Raw genomic sequence first — 22168 nt, 5'->3', positions numbered from 1 at the left:
GTAATTAAGGAAGGCATAAGCAAGATTTACCTTGGATGCAGAAACATGCTGTAATTTTAATTGCCTGCGATTATATGGCCTGCGAATTGTGCGCCCGCACCTCGGCTATCATCCAAACAATTTATTTTAACTGTAATATTTAGGCTTGGACTATATGATAATATTGCTTCATTAAAGATAAGTGTCTATAGTCTGAAGGGCTACTTGGAAAATGCAGCTCTGCAAATAATGCACAGATTATCCTGCTGGAACATGCAGGCAGCCATGAAATATGCAGCCAGAAGCCTGTAAGATGCAGAACTGTGGCTGATGATCCCCCATGACAAACTGTCAGTGATCTGCATGTCACTGCAGTAATGGGACTTTACTTTGCTGCTGAGTCTGGCTTCAGTTTGACAGCTTGCTGCGGAGGGTGCATCATCGTTCATTTGAGTTTTTTTTAATAAAACTAGTTAGACATTTACACAGTTTTATTAAGAAAAGAAACACAAGTTAAGAGTCACAGTGGAATAAAGCTGATCACACTATTACAAATTATTGTGTCTGCCACCAGAAGACGCTGTGTTTCTTTAACTCCTGCAGGCTATAAGGAAATATCGGCTCAACCTGCAGGCACAGACTTCTTCTGTCAGGAGCTGGTGGCACCTGCTGCTGCTGCTGCAAGACTGACGTTCCACCACCGGCAAGACCTTTACAAAACTGAAAAATATGAATAATATTTGCTTCATTATTTTTACAGTAGCCACAGGCCCAGCTCCGGTATGATCCTGACTTCCACAGATTGTGTAAGTTAGAAGTTACTGTATCAATTTTATTTTTTATCTTCAAATGTTGTATGTCAATAATTTTTTAACCTAAAAAGCTCTGGACGGGTAAATTGGTAGCCGAATAATGACTAGTAGACTTAACATGTAAAATAATAAAACACTGGTTGTAATAGCCTATCAGCATTCAAATAAAAATAGAATAATAATAACTATGATGATAGTAATAACTATAAAAAAAACCCCGCTATAATTAGAGTAATGTACTAATTTTAAGTAAATAAAAAACAAACCGTTCAAAATTCTTATTTTGGATTGAAAAGCTTTGCGTAAAAGTAGACCTAGCTCGGGAACAAGGCTCACAATACCATTTCCTGACTTCGGTGAAACCAAACTCTTTTCCTATGCTCCTGTGTAAAAAAAATAAATTAGAAATGAGATATGATTGAGTTAAACTGTTATGACTCCTTGAACATTAAAGCGAGATGCTTCTGGGCTACCTGGCGTTGTGCTGCAGGAGAGTACTTGAACGCCGTTAACTTCACATGAGAGCCTCCCCTACTCCAGACTCTATTTTGTTTCGTTGTTTTTTTTTGTTTTTGTTTTTTCCATCTGATCTCTTAGACGAGTGTGTACATCTGAATTTAGGTAACAAGCTGCTTGCGTCCAATGATATCAAATGAAAAAAAAAACACAACAACGAGGGGGGTTAATCATTTACGCAGCCACTTAACACGCGGATGTGTATTTATTTACTTATCAGTATCAGTCAATTTCCCTCCCCGCAAGTGCACTTTTGCATGTCTGAGTACGATAAGGCATAACACAAACAATCCTGCAATCACTGGAGGCCTCTCATGGCCATTAAAAGTCAGTAGTTCAACTGAGGAGTGGTTCTCCAACTCTCAAGTCCATATAGGCCTCCTTTCATCAAGAGGCCCTCGTAAACATCACTACAGTTAATAAAGTGTATTGTGGTCAGTGCAGTCTCAAGGTGTGCAGCCACGTGTTTATCAGCGACAGCAACAAGTCACAAACTCCAAATACAGCAGCTGCAGTGAGTCCGGACACCGCCCGCAGCCGCCGGGAGGAACATTTATGATCATGTACAGCGCTTATGTTATTGTTAGTGGGAGGGGAGCACATGTCTTGTAAGTGAAATTACGCTCGGTGAAAGGAGGCTAGAGCTGTTTTGTATTGTTGCCGATGCCCCGCCTCTGATGGTAGCCTTAAACCTGGCACCCAGCTAAAACAAACCAAAGCCAGCACCGAGCTCCCACTCAATCCAATTAAGGCGGACTTGAGGCGCTCTCCTACGTGTTCATCTACCAGGATCGACGTTGAGACAACAGGAACCAGAGGGGCTTTGGCCAAAAAAAAAAAAAAGAGAAGGAGAGATTGCCTTGCCTTCTAATTTCTCCCTCTCCAGCCCCAGAACAATGTCGATGAGCCCTAAGCATACGACTCCTTTTTCTGTTTCCGATATCTTGAGTCCCCTTGAGGAGAGCTATAAGAAAGTAAGTATGGAGAATAACAACTTGGGGGCACCTCTCACTTCTTACCGGCAGCCGCAGGTCTCTCAGGCGGCGATGCAGCAGCACCACATGGGCCATAATGGGACTGTGTCTGCGGCTTACCACATGACTGCGGCAGGTGTTTCTCAGCTGTCACACACGGCCATGGGGGGCTACTGTAACGGCAACCTGGGCAACATGGGCGACCTGCCGTCCTACCAGGACGGCATGAGGGGCAGCACCACGGCCACCGGCTGGTACGGAGCCAACCCGGACCCGCGCTTCTCCACCAGTGAGTAGCCTTCACCTGTGCTTTGACTCCAGCCTTGAGATATCGCAGGATATATAATGCGGAAATGCGGTTTTATGTGCATGTTTCGTGTTTTTGCTGCATTTTAGTGCTCGCTGTATTGTTTCTGTCACCTGTGCGCGTTTGTGCGCCATGGTGGGCACCCTGGAAAACCATCCAGTTTAGATTTCATCCGCTAGGTTTTCATTTTATTGTTAGGGAAGGTAAAGAGAAATAAAAATCATTCCTGCAACATTTATAAAAAGTCTCACCATAAGGAGCATTCATGCCGAAGATCCCCTCCAAGCTTTGCGAATTTGTTTAAGATACTTTAATGTTGAATACTTTATCACATTAATTCGTTATTAATATAGTGTCAGTTATGAGCTATTGCTGCAATTTGTGCTCAGGGATCTGGTTGATACAATTTGACAATGTATGAGTAGGCCTATGGACTTTGAGACGCATTTGGGTTTGTTTTTATTGATAAGGGCAAGACTAATTTTTACTCATCTGCTTGTAGAAACTTGACCATGTTGATTGACAACCATAAAAATAATTTGCAGTTATTTGAATTACATCAATGCTCAGGTTTATGATTTTATGACCCATAGCTGTATCCATCAACAAGCACGCCAAGCTTCGATTTCGTTTTCCGCGTAAAGACAGAATTAGTTTTGCATCATGGAACAAATCAGTAATTTTTGCTGTGTTTCCCCCAGTTTCTCGCTTCATGGGCTCGTCGTCGGGCATGAACATGGGCAGCATGGGCAGCCTCAGCTCCTTGGCAGACGTGGGTAAAAGTATGGGCTCCCTGTCCAGCACCCCGAGGAGAAAGAGGCGAGTGCTGTTCTCCCAGGCGCAAGTTTACGAGCTGGAGCGACGCTTCAAGCAGCAGAAATACCTGTCTGCGCCGGAGAGGGAGCACCTGGCAAGTATGATCCATCTCACTCCGACCCAGGTGAAAATCTGGTTCCAGAATCACCGGTATAAGATGAAGAGGCAGGCCAAAGACAAAGTGTCCCAGCAACAGATGCAACAAGACAGCGGCTCTTGCCAGCAGCAGCAGCAGCAGCAGTCCCCGCGGAGGGTGGCCGTGCCGGTGCTGGTGAAGGACGGGAAGCCGTGTCAAGGCAGCGGCCATACGCCCACATCCTCCGCACAGACCCACCACCAGCAAGGGGGCAATGTCATGATCATGTCCAACAACACGTCCGGCCTCGGGCAGCACCAGAGCCAGCAGGTGGGAAGCACAGGCCACTCTCCAGATTTGGCGCCGCACTCCTCCAGTCCGCCGTCACTGCAGAGCCAGGTGGCCGGCCTCTCCCACCTCAATTCCCCCGGCGCAGAGTACGGCTCGGCCCTGCAGTGTTCAGCCCTGTTGTACGGCAGGACGTGGTGACAAGAGGCGCCGGCTATGATTTAAACCAATTCTTCTATTTAAAGAATAAAAACATTTTTTTCTCTCTGTAAATGTGCGCATTTGAACAAGAACAGAGATGAGAAATCGGTGCAATTTTCACCTTTTGGACGGAAGTGTGACTTTTGGAAGGAAGGAGAAAAAACACTTTTGTCCAGAAACTGCGGATGTGAAAGTCTTTGGATTTTTTAAATGTAAATTATATTGAGACAAAAGAAGAATCAGCAGCATATAGGCCGCATTAGTTGGGAAAAGTGAACCTGAACAGGGAGGCAGATAGGCCTACCTTAACACTGCTGTATATGGGTGCTGTTACCCCCCCTTCCCCCACACATACACACACAAACACACAAACACACATGACTGATTTATAATAGAATTTAATGTAAGCCGTAGATCTAGCTTGTATATTTCTGTAAAAGGTTTGGATTTTAGCTATTTGTTGTACAAAGTTTTTGACGCTATTGCCGGTTTGTTGTCGTTTCATTGGTATTTGTACGTTTTATTTCTTTGTAACTTATATAGATATTTGACTTACTACAAAACAGTCCTATTAATAAATTATGGAAACAAGATAGTTACGTTTTTTGTGAAATATGTCACCATATGCGAAATGAAATGACGAAAATATTCCTTTGAAAAAAAATCAGTTGAGCAAAAATTAAACCAGTGCGGAATTATTGTTAGGCTTATTATTATTAGCTATTAGCCTATTTGATCGGTGTCTTAGGAGGTTAAATGTTTATTGATTATTATTGTGAGAGATGTGATGCAATTATTTACATTGAAAAACGTCTCAATGACGCGCCATATGACGCAGGTTTGGCAAACTGACAACACTAAATACTTTACCAACACTCGGGCTCTTATTGTGACATGACAATTAAACAATAGAGCCTATTTTTCCTGTTTTACTACAAATCACATGCAGCTCAGGCATATCGTTAAAGGCTGCAGCTCACACAAGCAGCGTCCTGCAGAGTAAACTGAGCCTGTATATTCACCGTTTTTTCTTTTCTCTTTCTGTGTGTGTGTGTTTGTTTGGAGCGCTGGTATGTGTTTGGTTTTTCTATATGTTGACTGTGTGAGTCAGAAAGGTCGTTCGGCTTCCAACATCAAACACAAGCGCAAAGCTTATCGAAGAACACCCTACTCACACAGTGCGGAATTCTTCTCAAACGAACGGTCGGCGCGAGGCTATCAGCTGGTTTATCAATAGCCTAAAAATCAGGTAGGCCTAATTGAAAGGAAACGGCGAAAGGCTGTTTGTGGCTGGCATAGCCTTAACAGTCTCCCCCTTTTTTCAAACATTAGCCATTTAGACCTACATGGTTGATACTTCGCAGTAACGAACACAAACTAGTAGCCTAATTTATTTCTCTGTAGATGAAGGCTCTGTAAATATAAGCTATAATAATCATTAGGGTCTATTCTCCCGCTACCTAATAGCGCTATATGTGTTAACTATGGCATTAACAGTAAACAACGTGGTTGCTAAGCGACGGGGTAATGACAGGTGATTTTCGTTTATGGCTGAAAGAAATTGTGTTTAATTCAGTGCTGTCCTACAGCTAGCCTATAATTTGAAATAGTTTTGGTCTGAACAAGATCCAATTCGACCTGGCTGAATTTATCTGGCGCTGAAATCATTTTTATGAAAGGCTGTTTTTAATTTTTAGACTTCAGCTGAAAGTCGAAATTTAAAGCTTAGCCTAATTTAGCCTAGTGAAGATTTGTAGAAATTATAATTTCTGCACATGGGATTTGTAAACGCATGAGCTATTTGTAGGCTGTGTGGCCTTTCTGACTGCGTCTTTTTGATTTCAAATGTCACCGAAGCGACTTGTTTTGGGAGCTCTTATGGCTTAGGCTACACCCCTTAATCGGTTCACACCTTGGCCTATCATTTCCCTAAAAATAAATAAATAAGTTACACAGATGCCTAGTTGTTACAAATAAATATAAAAACTTTAAAGTGTAGGCTATGTGTGCCGTCGATGATCGCTCACATGCAGATGCTCTTCAGGCCTAGTTTGCACCTGATTCCTGTTTCGTGATCTAATGTCTTTTACAGTCTGTCTTTTGCAGGGTGTATTTTCAACGGTAGGCCTATAGCCTATATGACATATAATGTCATAAAATTACATTTGTCCTACTGCGTTATCTGCTTATATCCATATTTATGTGTTAATGCAACATTTAAATGTGTTCCTCTTTTGGAGAAACCCACAGTAGTTTGGTGTTTGACTCGGGCTCAGCAGCAGCTTTTTCACTCATATAGGCTACTGTAAGTTTTTTTCTGGGGTGAACACTTTTATTTCACTCACACTTTTACCTTTTGGCATGCCACTTTCAAAAGTTTTTTTTCCTTCACAAATATTATTGAGAAAATTAGATTTTTCACCAAAATAGAGAACAGCAGTTTTAGGCCACCAGGCAGCCTCCTAAAAACCCTTTTGGCGGCATTTTAAGGGAAATCTTACCAGCATCAGAAACTATCTTCTATTAGGTATTTTGCAGAGCTGGTTTTGTTCGGGGGAAAAGTGAGAACTTTGGGATTACATTAACATGTCTTTGGCGCGGTGTGTGGTCTTTGTGTGGAGCTTGTAGCTGTTGAGAATGACTTGTTGGAAGCGTGTGTGCTCTCATCGCTCTCTTTTGTAGAAACCCACAGTGCAACTCCCCAAGTCCTCCTGGCTTTATGGTGGGCTGGTCTCCATGAACCCCAAGCAATTAGTCCCTAATCTCAAGGTAATCATATTTGAGTTAGTGACTAGCTGTTGAATTTTATTCGCCTGCTTAGCTTCAGTATCACTTTTGGGTAATATGTAGCATCCAGAAATCGTGCTGTAGTAGGCTACTTAGCCTATCAGTGACATGTAGTTAAGACTGAATTTTCAAGTTTGAGAGGATATCAAATATGTGTGCATCTTAAAATCAAGGCTGACAGTCAACAAGCAAAGGTGATTTAAATCTTGACAGTGGCTTCTACGATTGAAAGTAAATCAATTTGTATTATTGTTAAGATTTCAATTAGATTTTTAATTGTCAAATCTTTCAACCTGCACTGTGAAAATGTCAGAGGCCATTTATTTTTACTGTTTTTAAGGGAAATGTTATAAAATTGGGAGTTAACAAATTGGGAATGGGGTTTAGTGTGCACATAAAGTTAATGATTCTCAAGATAGTACCAAAAGTTTTAAATAATCAGATCATTTGAAGATAGATATTTCTGCAGCATTATTAGTGTGCAGGCTCTCCCACCAGTAATCGGTTCCTCAGATCTCAAACTTGAATTTGTAAGACTGAACAAAACTGATAATTAATGGTGCACTTGAGAGAGCTTTGAAAAAAGCTTAAATATCAAAAGCAAAATATTAAGAATAATACAAGAAATAGACAAAAACAATTTTTCCTCTTCATTGATTTCGTTTGATTGATAAAATTTAAGCGAACATGCAAGTGTGATTTCTGACATATATCCCTGTTGATGAAGACATGAGGATCTCAATATCAATGCATGAGGCATTAACACTGCACTGTGATATGCTTGCATTAAGTAGAACATAAACATCTAATAAAAAAACAACAACAAATGGAAACATAAAATGATTAGCAGTGACTTTCAGAGTTACTTCTTACACTTAAAACACTTAAAAAGTTTTTTAAGTGTGTATTGTTTATCTTTATGATAAAGATACAAAAGTCTGACTTAGTGCTGTCCACAGTACTGAAGTAAACAGAAACTCAACACAAAGACATTCAATATTAACTAAAATGTGTATATGTAATGTGTTAGATGAAATTAAGTCAAATCATAATCCAACTAGTCTAACACAGTTTTAATCATAACCAGTTTTAATCAAAACCAGAAGCTCTACGGAACAATTTTTCAAAGGCAGTCTCATAATAACCTTGTTTAGAGATGATAAAAATAATTAATTTTCTTCTTCTGAAGCACAGCCACTCTCATTTTTCTTTCTTAAGTTCCTAAACATTTCACTGCAGCAGGCCTAAGCATTCATGTGCATTACAAATAGGACAATTACACAGCATCTGCAATCACCCCCTTTGGTAAATGTTATTGTCAGCTAGCAGCAAAAATCTTTAATTGTCCTACGTTTATCTGGTTCTTCAAGCCATTGTTCAAAGAGCGCAAACGAGGGTCATTTGTGAACTGAAATACTTTGCATGCAAAGCGGAGCACAAGATGCTGTAATACTTGACCTTTCAGCATAATTGTTGCAGGCATGAAATGCAGCATTCAGAGCTCCCTGAGTGGAGTCTTTCTCTCTCCCTCCCTCTGATGAACAAAGTGCATTTTATACATCTTTGGTGTTCATTTGGCTTTTCTTTTAAAGAAAATTTCTCTGGGACTGACTGCAATTTATCTTCATTTTAATAACACCGCTGCAGCAAAAGAACATCATAAATCACACAATTCCTCAATTCACAAATAAATAATTCACTTCGTGCTTAGCCCCCCCCCCCCCCCCCGAAAGAAAAAAGCCAGGAAACTTGTAAATGGATGTGTTCATTAGTTTGACATGACAGGCCTTTAACTAAATCATACTGGACAGCAAGATTTCAACATCTTGCTCAAGGACACTTCATGAAGAATGACTGCTGCACTGGTTGAACCCATGAACCCATGAATCTTTCAGACTGAATGTTGAACTGTTTCTTTGGTCAAAATTCACAATAATGTTTTTTTTTTAAAGGAGAAAACTTCATTTTTATATCTTCAGAGCCGCAATGATCTAGAAAATGTTACAACTATTTAAGTGATTTATCTACTGGATTTACATTTATTTACATTATCTTTACATTACATTGTTTACATCATCTATAGTATCTATACCTGCTAATTTATTTGTGACCTGTGCTTTAGAATAAACAAAGGTTGCTGGAAACAACCACAACTTCAAAATCATACAAACAACAAAGGGGAAAATAAAAAAATTTTATAGAAGGAAATTATTGTACAAATTTTTACCTGATATAGGTCTGAAGACAGGCATGCTAAAAAGTGAGCATAGGGGATTGACAGTGTGCGGGCCCTCTGGTTTCTTCACTAAAAAAAGAAAAGCAAATCTGGGAACATAAAGGTACTTATTTTGACACCTTTGTTTATTATTGATCCTCTTTTTCATGTAGAACAATGGTGGAACAAACTTACAGAAAAGCCATGAAAAACAGAATAATATGGAACAATATTTAACATAACTGAAAAGCAAAAACATTTTGGCCCTTATGGAACTATCAGGTACAAACTCTTCCATGATGGTGGTTAATTTTCTAAGAACTTGAGTTGTTTAAATATATATAAATGTTAATATTACTTGCAGATTTCATGCATGCAATTAGCTAGCACACATGGTATCATTTAACTGTTGCTAACTCTTGTTCCTCCTCCTGAGCATTTTAAAGCAAACCTGAAAGCCTAAAAGGTCTCTGTAAGTTTTTTAAGGAATTTTACTCCTTACTCTGATTCTGAAGTACATTTAAAAAGTAACAGAACTATGTTCTCTAACCAATTCTGGTCACTCAGCTAACAAACCACCTGGGAGTTTTCAGGGCCAGATGGTATATGATTTCAGTTTTTTTGTCATGAATTTGTAAAGAAGGTGAAGAGAATCAGGTTTTAAGGAGAGTATCATCTGCATAGAGATTAAAGTCACAGTGAAACAGAAGTTAAAATGTCTAAAAGTCCTGTCATGTGACTTTTTTCTAAGCAAAAAACCCCATGTAGACATGGTTTAGTGACAAATTTATATCAAGCCCTCAACATGTTACTGAATTGCTGAAAACATGGGCGTGGCTTATCTGCCTCCACTCACACCTTCCTCTTGTCTTCTCTCCTGTTGTGATCCAGAGGAGGAGGAAAATATTAACAAATTAGACCTCAGCCACATTCTTTGGAACTATAAGCAGAGTTTATGCCAGCTGAACTCCAAACACGCACCTACTACTAAGATATTACTCTGCTAGCCACCAAATAGCTGACCAAAATCTCATTTGATTGGATATATTTGTGTAACCACCCAGAGTTCAAGATGAGTCATCAATTTGTTTATGTTTTACATGATAACTATCCTAGTATCATTAAAAAAATAACCTTATTAATTAAAATTAAATAGTGTAGTTAATAAATACAACAACTCTAGACACATACTGTATATTTCAATTAGTTAAAGTAGGTATAAGTGTAATTTGTTTATTGTCATGCTTTCCTCTCTCCACCTGGGGAACTGGGGTGCGGGTAAAATTGGCTCTCAGACAGGAGCTGGCTCCCATCATTAACTTTAATGAGCTGATTCGCAGAGCCGACTCGTTTGCAACAGGCACATCACTAGACACTTGGTTGATATACAATTAAGAAAATCCAAGAGTAAAGGTGTAACAACAATTTGCATAGCCCAAAGGGGTTACCAAAAAATTTAAAATAACAGATCCAAGGACTGATCCCTGGGGCACCTTGTGTCTGCTGAAGTGGATTATATACTCTCTATAATAAACTCTACAACTCTAGAAACAATATATACAACTCTTCATCTGTAAATTAGTCTTTGGATGAAATGACAACAACAAAGGCAGTCATACTGTCAGCATTTGAGCAATGTTCTGTCCATGCCTTCTTTACCCTAATCTGATTTAGATGTCCTTCAGTTGTTTGTTTTGAGTCATGTTAAAGATTAATTGTCCTAAGATCATTTGGTTTTAAAATGCAAAAAGAAGTCAAAGAAACATCTACAACCTAACCCCCAACAACAAAAATTGCCCAACACAATTACTCTTCACTAATACTGACTTGCCATCTTACTCGGCCCCACTCTTGACATCCATTTGTCAAAATCATGTAGCAAGCAGAGAAACATTTTGGTGCAGAATTAGTACACTTTTTGTAGTTTGTGGCCCAGTGGATACATCTTATGATTTTCTAGTTAAAACCATACAAGTCTGACTACAGATTTGCTAATTTTTTAACGCGCTAACGCGCTTAAAATGAGTTGATATTAAATTGGTAGATCAGTAGGCTAAATATAGCACAAAGTTGGAAAAAAATAACTATGACAGTTTATTGAATTCATTTGGGTTTTCTATAGTTATATTATTCCCTTTAAAGTTGTAAGTGTATTGCCGTTTGGAACAAACACTTACAACTTTTTGTTTTGGGGCAATATTAAGGAAAGGGTGCTGATGTTCAAACTCATGGGTTCAAATTAAGTGAAAACATGACCACATACCCTGAAATCAGTTGTAATGCGATAGCTAAATGAATTTGAGTGAACCATAAGATTATTAAAAAAGATATTGAAAGTAATGCAGAAATCTGAGGGGAAGGATTTAACATATGACAAACTGTGAGAGCTGTACCTCAACTTAAGACAGTATATTTATCCCATGTAGAGAATCAAAGTCATATCTGCTCTATGAGACTACTAGTGCTTTCCTGGCTGTGTGCAACTAAGCTGCATACATTGGCATCCATTCTGTTAAGTGTGTTTGCTTTTGTCCTTAGAAGAACCAGTTTAAGTTTAGTTTAGTTAGTAGTAAGTCCAGTTTAGTTTTCAGATAAAGGTAAAGGGTAAATTTAAGATTACCAAAAGTTAGTATTTGGATTTGTTTACAAGATAGGATTGGAATCAGGGTAGGGTGAGCCTGGTGGCCAATGTTGGTTTAGGTAATTGGCTTTGGTTGATCTTAAATTGATTGCAGTATTGAGATTTGTTTCACGACTAGCATCGAGCGCTAGGACCTTGCAAATTAGATTTAACTACTTAAAGGGACTATCAACTGCATGTTTATAGATCCTGTTTACCAGATTATAGTCTTATGAAGATTTATGACACATCAAGATACCTGGATAAGCTTGAACTCACTCAAAATTGCATGAATTGAAGAAAGAACTGTTGTGATTTTCCTCAGCAAAGTCATCCAGATAATTTGGTAATCACACTTTGTGAAACAAATCCCATACATGCACATGCATAATGATGACAGCAATACTTAGAATCTAATTTCTGCACACAAAGACCCTTTTTTCAAAAATGAATTATACTTCACACATACAAACAAAAGGTGTGACATTTTTGTTTAGTATAAATAAAAAGCTTTTCTTTTAACTTCTTGAAAAATAAGTTTTTGTATGATTTTCCTTACAAGCATAGTCAAAAACATATTTTGCTCAATCCAGTTGGTATCACCAATGGTCCATTAGTTGTTTTATCCCACAAAAAATGGCCTATTCTCTTAGCAAGCCTGCTTTCATTCATCTCTCAACCTATTCCAGTACACCCTATTAACACTGCAGGGCTACCACACCATGTCACCAGTAATGGCCTGAATGAGTGCAAACTTTTGTATCCCCTTATTCATCTGTTCTAAATTCTTTCAAAAGCATATATTTTTAACCCCAAACACCAGCAGCATACACCAAACTTGAGCATACATGGCCTGGATACAGTAATGTGTAAGTGGAATAAATCATAAATGTTAAATATTTAGTTTTACCTGTGTCTTCCTAAAAATTCAGGTAACTTTACATATAAGATAAGTTAAATTAAAATGTGGATTAGAGTTTTAGGCTACGTTTTAGTTTTATTTGTTGGACTGGTCTATATGTGAGGTCCTCACAAGGATAGAAATCCCGAATAGATAGAAAAATGTATGTGTGTGTGTGTGTGTGTGTGTGTGTGTGTGTGTGTGTGTGTGTGTGTGTGTGTGTGCCTGAATGTGTGGGTGCTCCTGTTAAACATGCCAATTAAACAGGGACCAGACTAAAGCGGAGTTGTCATGTCTGTGTACAGTACCAGCAGGAGTCCTTAAGAAACCAACGAGCCATCACTAACCCAGTTAACACTAAACCCTCCAGACCGACAGGTCCACTGCTCACTCTATAGCCCTGTAGCAATAACTTCTCAATTTAATGAAGGTGTGAATAGTCCAAGGTTATCCCTTTCAAATGGAGAGACACAAAGTGAATTTGAATGGATCTGAGTGCCATAAACATGAGGGCATTACGATATACAAATTATAAAAAAACTTTTTAGAGGGATAGTCCTGAAAGTTACACATTAAAGGTATGTCATTAGGAGCAGTGGTGGAAAATAAGTAAATGTACTCAAGGAGGCTACTGTGCTTTTAAGGTAGGTACATTTTGCTACTATACTTCTACTCGACTACATTTCATAAAGGAGAATTGTTCTTTTTACTCCTCTACATTTATTTGAAAGCTTAGTTGTAACTTTACAAATTAACATTTTACACACAAAACATGCCATTATAACATAAACTACCTAAGAAGGAGTGAAAGTCGCTTACATATAATACATCAAAGATAATGATCTAATTGTTATCATTATGCACAATGACTACTTTTACTTTTAATACTCTAAGTAGGCTACATTTTGTTGCTAAGTAGGTACTGAATGCAGGACTTTTACTGGAGGATTTGTGTTGTGTGTTATTGCTACTTTCACTTAAAATCTTTGAATGCTTATACCACCACTGATTAAGATAATATAACATCAATAAATATATATTTATAGTTATTGCTAAAATAAATAGGCCTAATAAATCTTGACACATGGTTGCAGTAAAGTGGGGAAACTTGAGGAAACCATCCTTATGAAACAGACTGAATAGTCAGGCAGTCTATCCTTCACTGTGAGTAAATATGGGGTTCCTCTCTTTGTAGACTAAAAAAAATTCCTTGAATGTTGCTACAATAAGCAATCAAGATCCCCAAAGCCTGGACATTTGACAGCTTAATGAGTTCAGGCTGCAATCACTACGAAAGGGCCTGGTCCTTTTTAACCCGAGCACAACATATATGAGCTGAGCTGAGAAAAGGCACAGCTCGTCCATTTAACTCACAGTAAAGGCGCACATAACTGCAGGTTAATAAAAACAGGGTGGAGGTGGACGTAAATAGGTCCAGTGTATTAGGACCTGTTGAGACTTGCATGTTTTGTTCCGCGACCAGAAGGAGGGGTGATATTTGCCCCCCTAATGAAATATGTCATTACGAGGAATTCATGTGACACAAAAGGGGCGACAGTCAAAAATTGCCCCACTGCTGTTCAGTAATTACATAGTTTGCCCTGGCAGCGCCTTCAGGCAGGTGGCTGGTCCATCATGCAAATGGCTTGGCTGTGCCGACATAATTAGCCACTGCGAGCCGCTTAAATTAACAATTAGCTAACATGCAATTCTGTTCACAACGCGGTAGTTCTCTTTTTAGGCCAATTGTCACTGTATGGTATTCCGGTGGCTGAATTGCTCAGTAGGATATAGCCTATGGGATTTCTTACTTGGTCAATTTACAGGCTAAATGAACGGAAATCGACAGAATAAGGGCTTATATCCTGATCCCATCTATGTGCTGCATGTAGGCATATTTATGTTAGGCTACCATCAAAAGCCTATAACGCACGCATCGCGGGGATGTCAGGCTGACAGGCAGCTCAATAAAAAGGGGGTGTCAGGTGTTGATAGTAAAATGGCAGTTTAACAGAAAACAGCAGTGTAAGTGAGAGTGAATCGGACTCAGAGGCCACATGCTGCGTCTCAGCCAGCCCAAAAGGTTCTGCTTTTCTAACCTCTCCACTGATCCCCTTGCAGCCGGCGTCCTAAACACTATTGCCTTACTGCAGGCCAATCACGGCCCACCCACTCTCTCATTATTCTCGCTGCCCTCCGACATGACACGGGAACAAAGTAGACATTAAGCAACATTAAACCCAGGGATGGGAGTAGTCAGGAACCCGTTATCTCTTAATGAAGGAAAACACATGCGGAGCGATACACATAGCGGGTAATCAATAGAGACGCCGGACAAAGGGAATCGGAGCGCCCAAAAAAAGGGAAATGCAAATCAATTAGAATCGTTGTTTGCTTTGAAACCGTCGAGTCCATTTCCATTAATTACTTGTTCATTAAAAGTAATTCGTCCAGGCTACACAGCAACAACGTCTCCCTTCTTGTCCTCTTTTACGCAGTGATAGACAAGACACTGGCTGGGGTCCAAGTCCCTTTTTTTAAGCATCTAATCTCACTCAGTATGGGACTTTAGGGAGCAAAATGAGTTTAAGGCAAGCTGGCCTGTGCTGTTTATCTGCTAAACTGTCTATATTTAGCTGAGAATAGAATCAAAGTAATGCTTGAGCCTATTTGGAACAACCTACAAACTCATGGTCCATTCTTGCCATTAAAAAGCAATTTTACTTATAGTCACACTCATTTGTTTTCGCATGCCTACCTGCTTTGAAAAAAACTTCCTGAACGCTGTTGTTTAACCTAGTGTTGTGTTAAAAGCATGTTCTACCATAATGATCAGTATGCTATCTTATCTCTGTTTTACACAATCAGAGTTGCTTTTACCAAAGACCCACAACCTCTTGTTGGTTGCTATAGCATTTTCAAGCACCATTCTGCTAAATCCCAACCCCCACATAGACCTGCTCTGGACACTTGTCATAAATTATCCTCAAGTGAAACGACTAAAACGAGCCGGACCAAAGCTGGACAGGGCCACTTTACTGAATCACACCTCATAAATATTTTCATATTTCTGTGACTTGACCCCCAAAGCTTTTATACATGCGTCTGGGTCTTTCTGGGTCATCACATATCCTCTAAACCTTGCCAACCCTATGGGCCTACTGTTGTTGCAGCATGTATCTGCCTGCTGATGACTGATGTTACGCAATCACATTTTGCAACAGCAGTAGACAGAATCTGTAGGCGGCTGGGTACATCTCATGCAGAGCCTCCTCCTTATCCTACAGCCTGAAGTGCAAACATATGTCAGTGAGAACTGCACTGATTTGTTGATTAATTAAACATGCTCCCCCAAAAATGCCTCCCATAAAAGCACACGTTCACAATACCGTACCACCAAGTTTAGTGGTGAACAAGTGGAAATTTGAATCAGCCTCTTTATTCTATGAGCCCCATCTTTGCCAAATTGAATGCAGATTGAAAATAATTTTTCTGCTCTTGACTTCAGCTATTCACTGCTCCCTGAATTGGTTTTCGCTACTGTCACATTGCCACACAAATGTAAATAAAAGCATTAGTTTGGAAAAAATCCTTCAAATGATTGTGTGTCAGTTTTGAGATACCGAGACATCAAAGATTAAACAGGGTTAAGTTACTGTAAATAAATTGTTACACTAAATTAATCATGAAATCCAACACATTCTTATGTGTTCAAAGTGTGTTTCAATTTATAACATGTCTTTTTTGCAGAAACACTAGCAAGCCAACAATAAATGATTAATCGATCACTTTAACATCTTTATTTTATATATTGCTGCACCTTGCCCTGCAGACAACCACTGCAGTTCTACGATTTAAAGACTTTTTACCTTAATATATATACACATCAATTTCTGCAGCAAACTCTATTTGCACGTACCTCCTTCAGTGGTTTTCCAGTGCAGGACCAGTGCCTGCTGTGTTTTGGCAGGAAATCAATACAGGGTGGGAAATCTGTTCTAATCATCTGTACATTTACCATCACAATCAACAATCAAAGCCAAGACCTGAATCTTTATTTGTAGGCCTGAACTGAACAATTTTCCCACTGTGAAAGGCAAGCTAAATTAGAACCCTTGGTTCCTGTTAGTAGCTCTTAATGGCTCTGATTTGTGAACTGCTAAATGAGGTTATGTAAATTGATCCTGAATGTAGGCAGAGGCCCGCAGGTGACAGGTGCAGTCGGCTGAAGGTGGGGGGCAGGGATGGTGTCATGAAATGAGGAGGGGGAGTAATATAGCAAGATGTATTTGTAGGGCCGGGAGACACATTTACAGACTTAGGTGAGACAGATTGTCTGTGGACTGAGTGAAAAGAGATTCCAAGAAATATGTCAAACAAATTTTTAACATTGTTAAATACTTTGTACTTCAAAAATTCACAAGGATTTAGTCATGCATACACCAAATACCAGTAGTGACAAGTACATTTGCTTAAGTATTGTACTTAAGTGTAGTATTTATACTTCACTAATATTTACATTTTACTTTATCCTTTCCACTTCACCACTCCACTATGTTTATTTTAAATATATAAGGTGACAAAATTAACAAATGGTTTATAACACACTATAACAATGTAGTTATAAGTAGACAAAATGTATTTTTGTGTGTTGTATATTAACAACTTTATCTCCTGTGAAGCATCCATAACTGGACACTAGTATATAAACAGATAATATAATGTAACGCAGATTATGTAATAATTATGCAAAATATGTCTTTATAGGAGAAGTTATAATTGTTGGAAATGTCCTTATATCTGCTGATAACTATATTGCATTGTGTAATAAACTATTTACATTATGTTTAAATGCTGATGTTAAAGTAGTTAAAGTATCTAACATATAATACAAAAAACATGATCAGCCTACATAATATGATGCATTTTTAAAGACTAAACTACCCAGCAGCATATAAACTAATCAAAATGAGCTCCATAATGAGTACATCTACTGTTGATACTTAAGTACATATGTCTGCTAATATTTTTGTACTATCACTAACGTAAAACTATGAATGCAGGACTCCCACTAGAGTAGTTTTACATTGTTTTATTGGTACTTAAGCAAAGGACCTAAATACTAGTTCTACCTCTGCCAAATACTTTACCTTGCCAAAATTGCATTTACAGCCGTTTACCGCTGCTGCTCAAAAAGGATTCACATCCCAACAACAACATCACTTTCATTTATTGTTTGTTTGTCATTATCCATCACAAATATCTCATGTCTTGATCAGTATATCTGGCTCTGGCAGACAGCCATGTTACAGGCACGTCTCCATAATTCTGACTGAGGATGTAATAACAAGGGAATTATCAACATACAGCCTCTCAGGGAAAGACTGCTGAGTGATTGAAGCACTCTGACTCACTGCACTTCACTTGGGGCTGTTAGACCCTGCTGGTTCCTGTCTCAGCTGCAGGGAGGACAATGTAGAAGGACTAACTTGTCACTTGGTCAGTCCGTACCTAAGGAGCGAGAGCTCCTTATTACAATTTTCACTTTTACTTCGGCATCTTTATACTTCTACTCCACAACATTCTTGAAGGAAGCACTGTACTTTTTGCTCCATTTATTTGACAGATTTAGTCAAGGCCATAGCTACCATTTAGGACACAGAGGTCATGTTGTAGTTGTAATGTTACTAGGACTTTGAGAGATTTACTTTCCACAATTAACACCTATTACAAGTTAGGGTGATTTTAAGATTCATATTTTAAATTATCTTAGAATTAAACTTTTTCAAATTTGCATTAATGGAGTTTTTGTTTGGCCACCTGGGGTCAGCAGAACAAGCTTTGAAGCTGATATAAGGAACTGCAGGACACATGTTTCTGGTCAACAGTTGCTATTCTTTTAGCTCTGTTTTGGTCTCCGCCCACTCCAGCAAAACATTAAAGTTGCAGGTTGTACAAGCAAAATAATGAGACACTAAGGTTGGGGTCACACCTAAAGATCTGGTTACTTATTCGAATCAATGAGAGGATGATACATTGTTAAAAAACTCAAACCATCCAGAAATTGTAAAAAAAAAAAAAAGTTTGCTGTAATCAATTCTACTTTATCACTGAATATTTTAATAGTTCTTATGCACCTTCTCTGGTAACTGAGAAATGTTCTCTTCAGCCAAAATATTCAGGTGGCATCTCTCTTCGTTGTGAGTCGGATTGTCTCCTGCTAGTCAATAGTTTGGTAGCAAAAGCACTACTAGTTCACCAGTAAGGGAGGAACATTTTTTAACCAATAAAATGACACATACAATAGTATGCTCCCTATAATTGGTTTAAATGGTACCAGTTATAGGTACCATTGACAGCTTGACAGCGGTCTGGTCCGACACCACTCCTTCCAGGGGGACCAGAGGGCGGTTGTTTTGTTCATGCCAGAGTTCCAGTCTGGCATTCGCACCACCCCAAACGACTTGCACAAAACAGGGTAAACACTCCAGGGTTCAGGCTACAAGGCTGTCGTGAACCCAACCTAAAATATCTTATGGTGCTTTTCCATTACCAGTACCAGCTCAACTCGCCTCGACTCAACTCGACTTTACTGGACTCGGTTTGGCTGTGCTCCGTTTCCATTGCAGTAGTAACCCACAGATAGTACAGTAAGGTTCAATGCGACACACACACCGGCGATCCGCACAGCTTTCTCTTTATTTAAGTAAAAATGTTTCATTACTCAGAATGTAAAGACAGATAAGCCGTATGAAAACCTTGCAGCTGTGTTTTCCTCTGCCGTTGTTGCTGCAGCGGTCTGTGTGACGGTGGGAGCTGTGAGCGGGCGGCTGGCCGGCCTCGGGAGCTCCTCCCGCGGGTTGGCACAGGCTTCACCCGCCGCCACTTGCGGAGCTCAACTCCGAAAACTTTCAAGCACATTTTTGTACTGCCTTCACTTTTCGTTAAACTGTCAATATTCGAAATCTACACAGTTGATTTCTCTCCTCAAAACTTCTCAGAAGTGGATTTAGTGATGAAATTACATACAAAAACTGTAAAATGTAAAATTTTGTATTGCTGACCTCTGTCTGGCCCGCGCAATGATGACGCAGTGAATAGTGACGATCAGTAGTCTGCTGTGTTTTCACGACAGATTGGAACCTCGACGGAGGTGATGCGAAAAAAAGTACCTGAAAGCAGGTACAGGTACAACTTTTCCACAATGGAAAACCAAAAAAGGCGAGTCGAGCCGAGTTGAGCCGGTACTATGCAGTGGAAAAGGGCTGAGAAGAACTGCAGAGTCGAGTGATAATGCTCTGTGGTTTCGTCCAAATGAGAAACACCTGGCAGTGAGAGTAATAACACAAACACAGTTGACAAGGGATGTATGCCTACAGGTGAACTCTGCTATACAACCAGTTCCTTTAATTTACTTTGCTTTACTTACAGTTGCCCCAGAGCCACACAGACAGAGAGTTGTGTCATCTCCATTCAATTTTAATTCATTTTTTCCCCCCATTGCAATGGCAGCGCGTGTAGATGCGGCGACCAGCAGCTGCCTTAAACCACATTTTTGTTTTTAATTTGTCTTTCCTACACTTTTATTATTGAAAAATGTTTGATTAAGATTGCTTAATTACAATATACTTGATCTCATTTACAACCCTGTTGTAAATAATGAATAAATTTACCTTGTAAGTGACTGCATATAATACAACATCGCTAAAGCATATTAACAAAAATTATATTGTAATATTTAACTAAATAAACAACTTAAAAACTGCAGTATGCAGCAAGTAAAGAGAGATTTACCTGGCAGTGATAGGCTTAATCAGCACTGTGTGAATTTCTTTGGCAAAGGCTTGAATGTAAAAGACGTTAATTTATATGTAGAAGTGCCACACTCCAGCTTTAAGCAATAAACTTAAAAATAGAATAGATGTGGTATTCTTTACCAAAAACTGCTGAAGAGTGTAGAAACAACATTTAGACCATAATGAAGGGCAATATAATTTACAGAAAACATTACTAAAAAAAATAAACTGAACAGTTAAATGAACAAATAAAATGTGAAGTAGTAGTTTTAATAAAATTTGGTGAGTGGCCAGTCAACTGGTGCTGATTTGTGTTAACTCACCAGTTTTACTATTTTGTTAGGTTATTTTGTGATGTGACATTATGAAATGAAAAAAAAATGTAATTTACAGACAGTTAAAGGCATGTAATGGAAAACTATGTGAACAAAGGTCAGGCAAGAGACCTCTTGAATCGCTTCATACGTGCAAGGGAACCTGTATTAAGCTGATTAAGCGATTGCACATGGAAGGGCTGAAGTGCTGGTGGCCTTGCATCTTCTTCCTCTTGCTGATTGGAAATGTAGCAGGAACAGCAGTGTGCAGCAGTAAAAGCCAGTTAATAACTTTATGAGGATCCTTAGTGCTTTGTCCATATCATTAATGCTCTTCACAGTCAGAAGTGGCTTAAAGCAATAACCTGCCTGCCTACACCTGTGCCTAACATTCAGTGGAAACTGTATTGCACAGGAGTGTGGTGTTTTCACCGTCACATTAATTCACTGAGAGTTTAGCAGAGTTGGGTTTGCCTCTGTGTGAGCAGTAAAAACACACTTTAGTCAGTTTTAGCTTGTGCAATGTTGTACTCTTGGTTGGTCAGTCGGTCCACCACATCCAGATTAAAATATTTATAACTACTATTGGATAGTTTGTTATAAATTTCTTTACATAGAGTAATGGCCACAGAGGAGGAATTCTATTGACTTTTGTGATCCCCTAATTTTTGGTGCCACCAACCGGTTGACATCAGCTATTAGATATACTTTGATTTATGTCTAGCAGGCTTGAGTTTTGCACTAATCACATTCAACCTCAGCTGGAGCTACTTTGTGTTTCGTGCTAATTAGCTAATGTGTGTGTTGTTAACAATAGAAACGACCTGTTGATCCCCTGACTTTTCTGCTAGCACCATTTTCAGCACCATTTATGGTTGACAGTGATCTTATGTTTCAACTGCTATTGGATGTCCCCCTCAGGATGAACTCTAGCAATACAAACTACTACTTCTCCAAATACCTGCAAAACTAATAACACTTCAATTAGCTGCAGCTATACTTAGTCTTTAGCACTAATTAGCTAATGTCAACATGCTAGTAACAGTAAGCTAAGATGGTGAACATGGTAAACATCATACCTGATAAATATCAGCATGTTAGCATTGTCATTTTGAACGTGTTAGTATGCGGAAGTTAGCATTTTGCTGAAAGCACTGCTGTGTAAAGTACAGGCTCACAGAGCTGCTAACATGGCTGTAGACTCTTATTAAACAGTTAATAAAGAAATAACCAGACATTTCACAATTTGAGATATTTTCCTGCTCCATGGTGAACAAGTGCTTCTCTACTCACAAGAAAAGACGGTTGTTAAAAACACTGGTTGATGGTTATTGAAAGCAACATACATGTTCAGCTGCCGTTGGGAGCTCAGTTCCACTCCCACAGGAAAGGAATACATTTAATTATTCCCTTCTCAGCTAAATGAGACAAAGCATTCCCGCTGCAATCCACTTGGCTCTCTACATTGTGCTCCCTCTTTCTTCCAAACCTCCCGTCTGGCCTTTACTCTGTCTCATGCTCTGTCAACATCATCTGCTGACGTGGAGCACACAGGCTCAAAAGCGG

The 22168-nt window shown here is 39.1% G+C and overlaps 1 protein-coding gene across 1 annotated transcript; it reads left to right on the top strand.

The window, feature by feature from the left end:
• Positions 1–1475: 1475 nt before the first annotated feature.
• Positions 1476–4628, top strand: nkx2.1 (NK2 homeobox 1). The gene is made up of 2 exons (XM_038728106.1): positions 1476–2570; positions 3290–4628. Exons 1-2 carry the CDS (start codon positions 2204–2206, stop codon positions 3967–3969), a joined length of 1047 nt encoding a protein of 348 aa, XP_038584034.1. The 5' UTR covers positions 1476–2203; the 3' UTR covers positions 3970–4628.
• The last annotated feature ends 17540 nt before the right edge of the window (positions 4629–22168 follow it).

This window comes from Micropterus salmoides, unplaced genomic scaffold (genome assembly GCF_014851395.1).
Source record: "Micropterus salmoides isolate LMB-PRFRI ecotype aquatic unplaced genomic scaffold, ASM1485139v1 Ms_hic_scaffold_19, whole genome shotgun sequence".
NCBI classification, from domain to species: Eukaryota; Metazoa; Chordata; class Actinopteri; order Centrarchiformes; family Centrarchidae; genus Micropterus; species Micropterus salmoides.
This window is presented reverse-complemented; position numbering and strand designations above follow the sequence as displayed.

Excerpts from the sequence above, each read along its gene's own strand:
- nkx2.1 (XM_038728106.1), top strand. The coding sequence starts at position 2,204 with ATGTCGATGAGCCCTAAGCATACGACTCCTTTTTCTGTTTCCGATATC. Across the intron at positions 2,571-3,289 it reads GGACCCGCGCTTCTCCACCA|TTTCTCGCTTCATGGGCTCG; the intron begins GTGAGTAGCCTT and ends TGTTTCCCCCAG.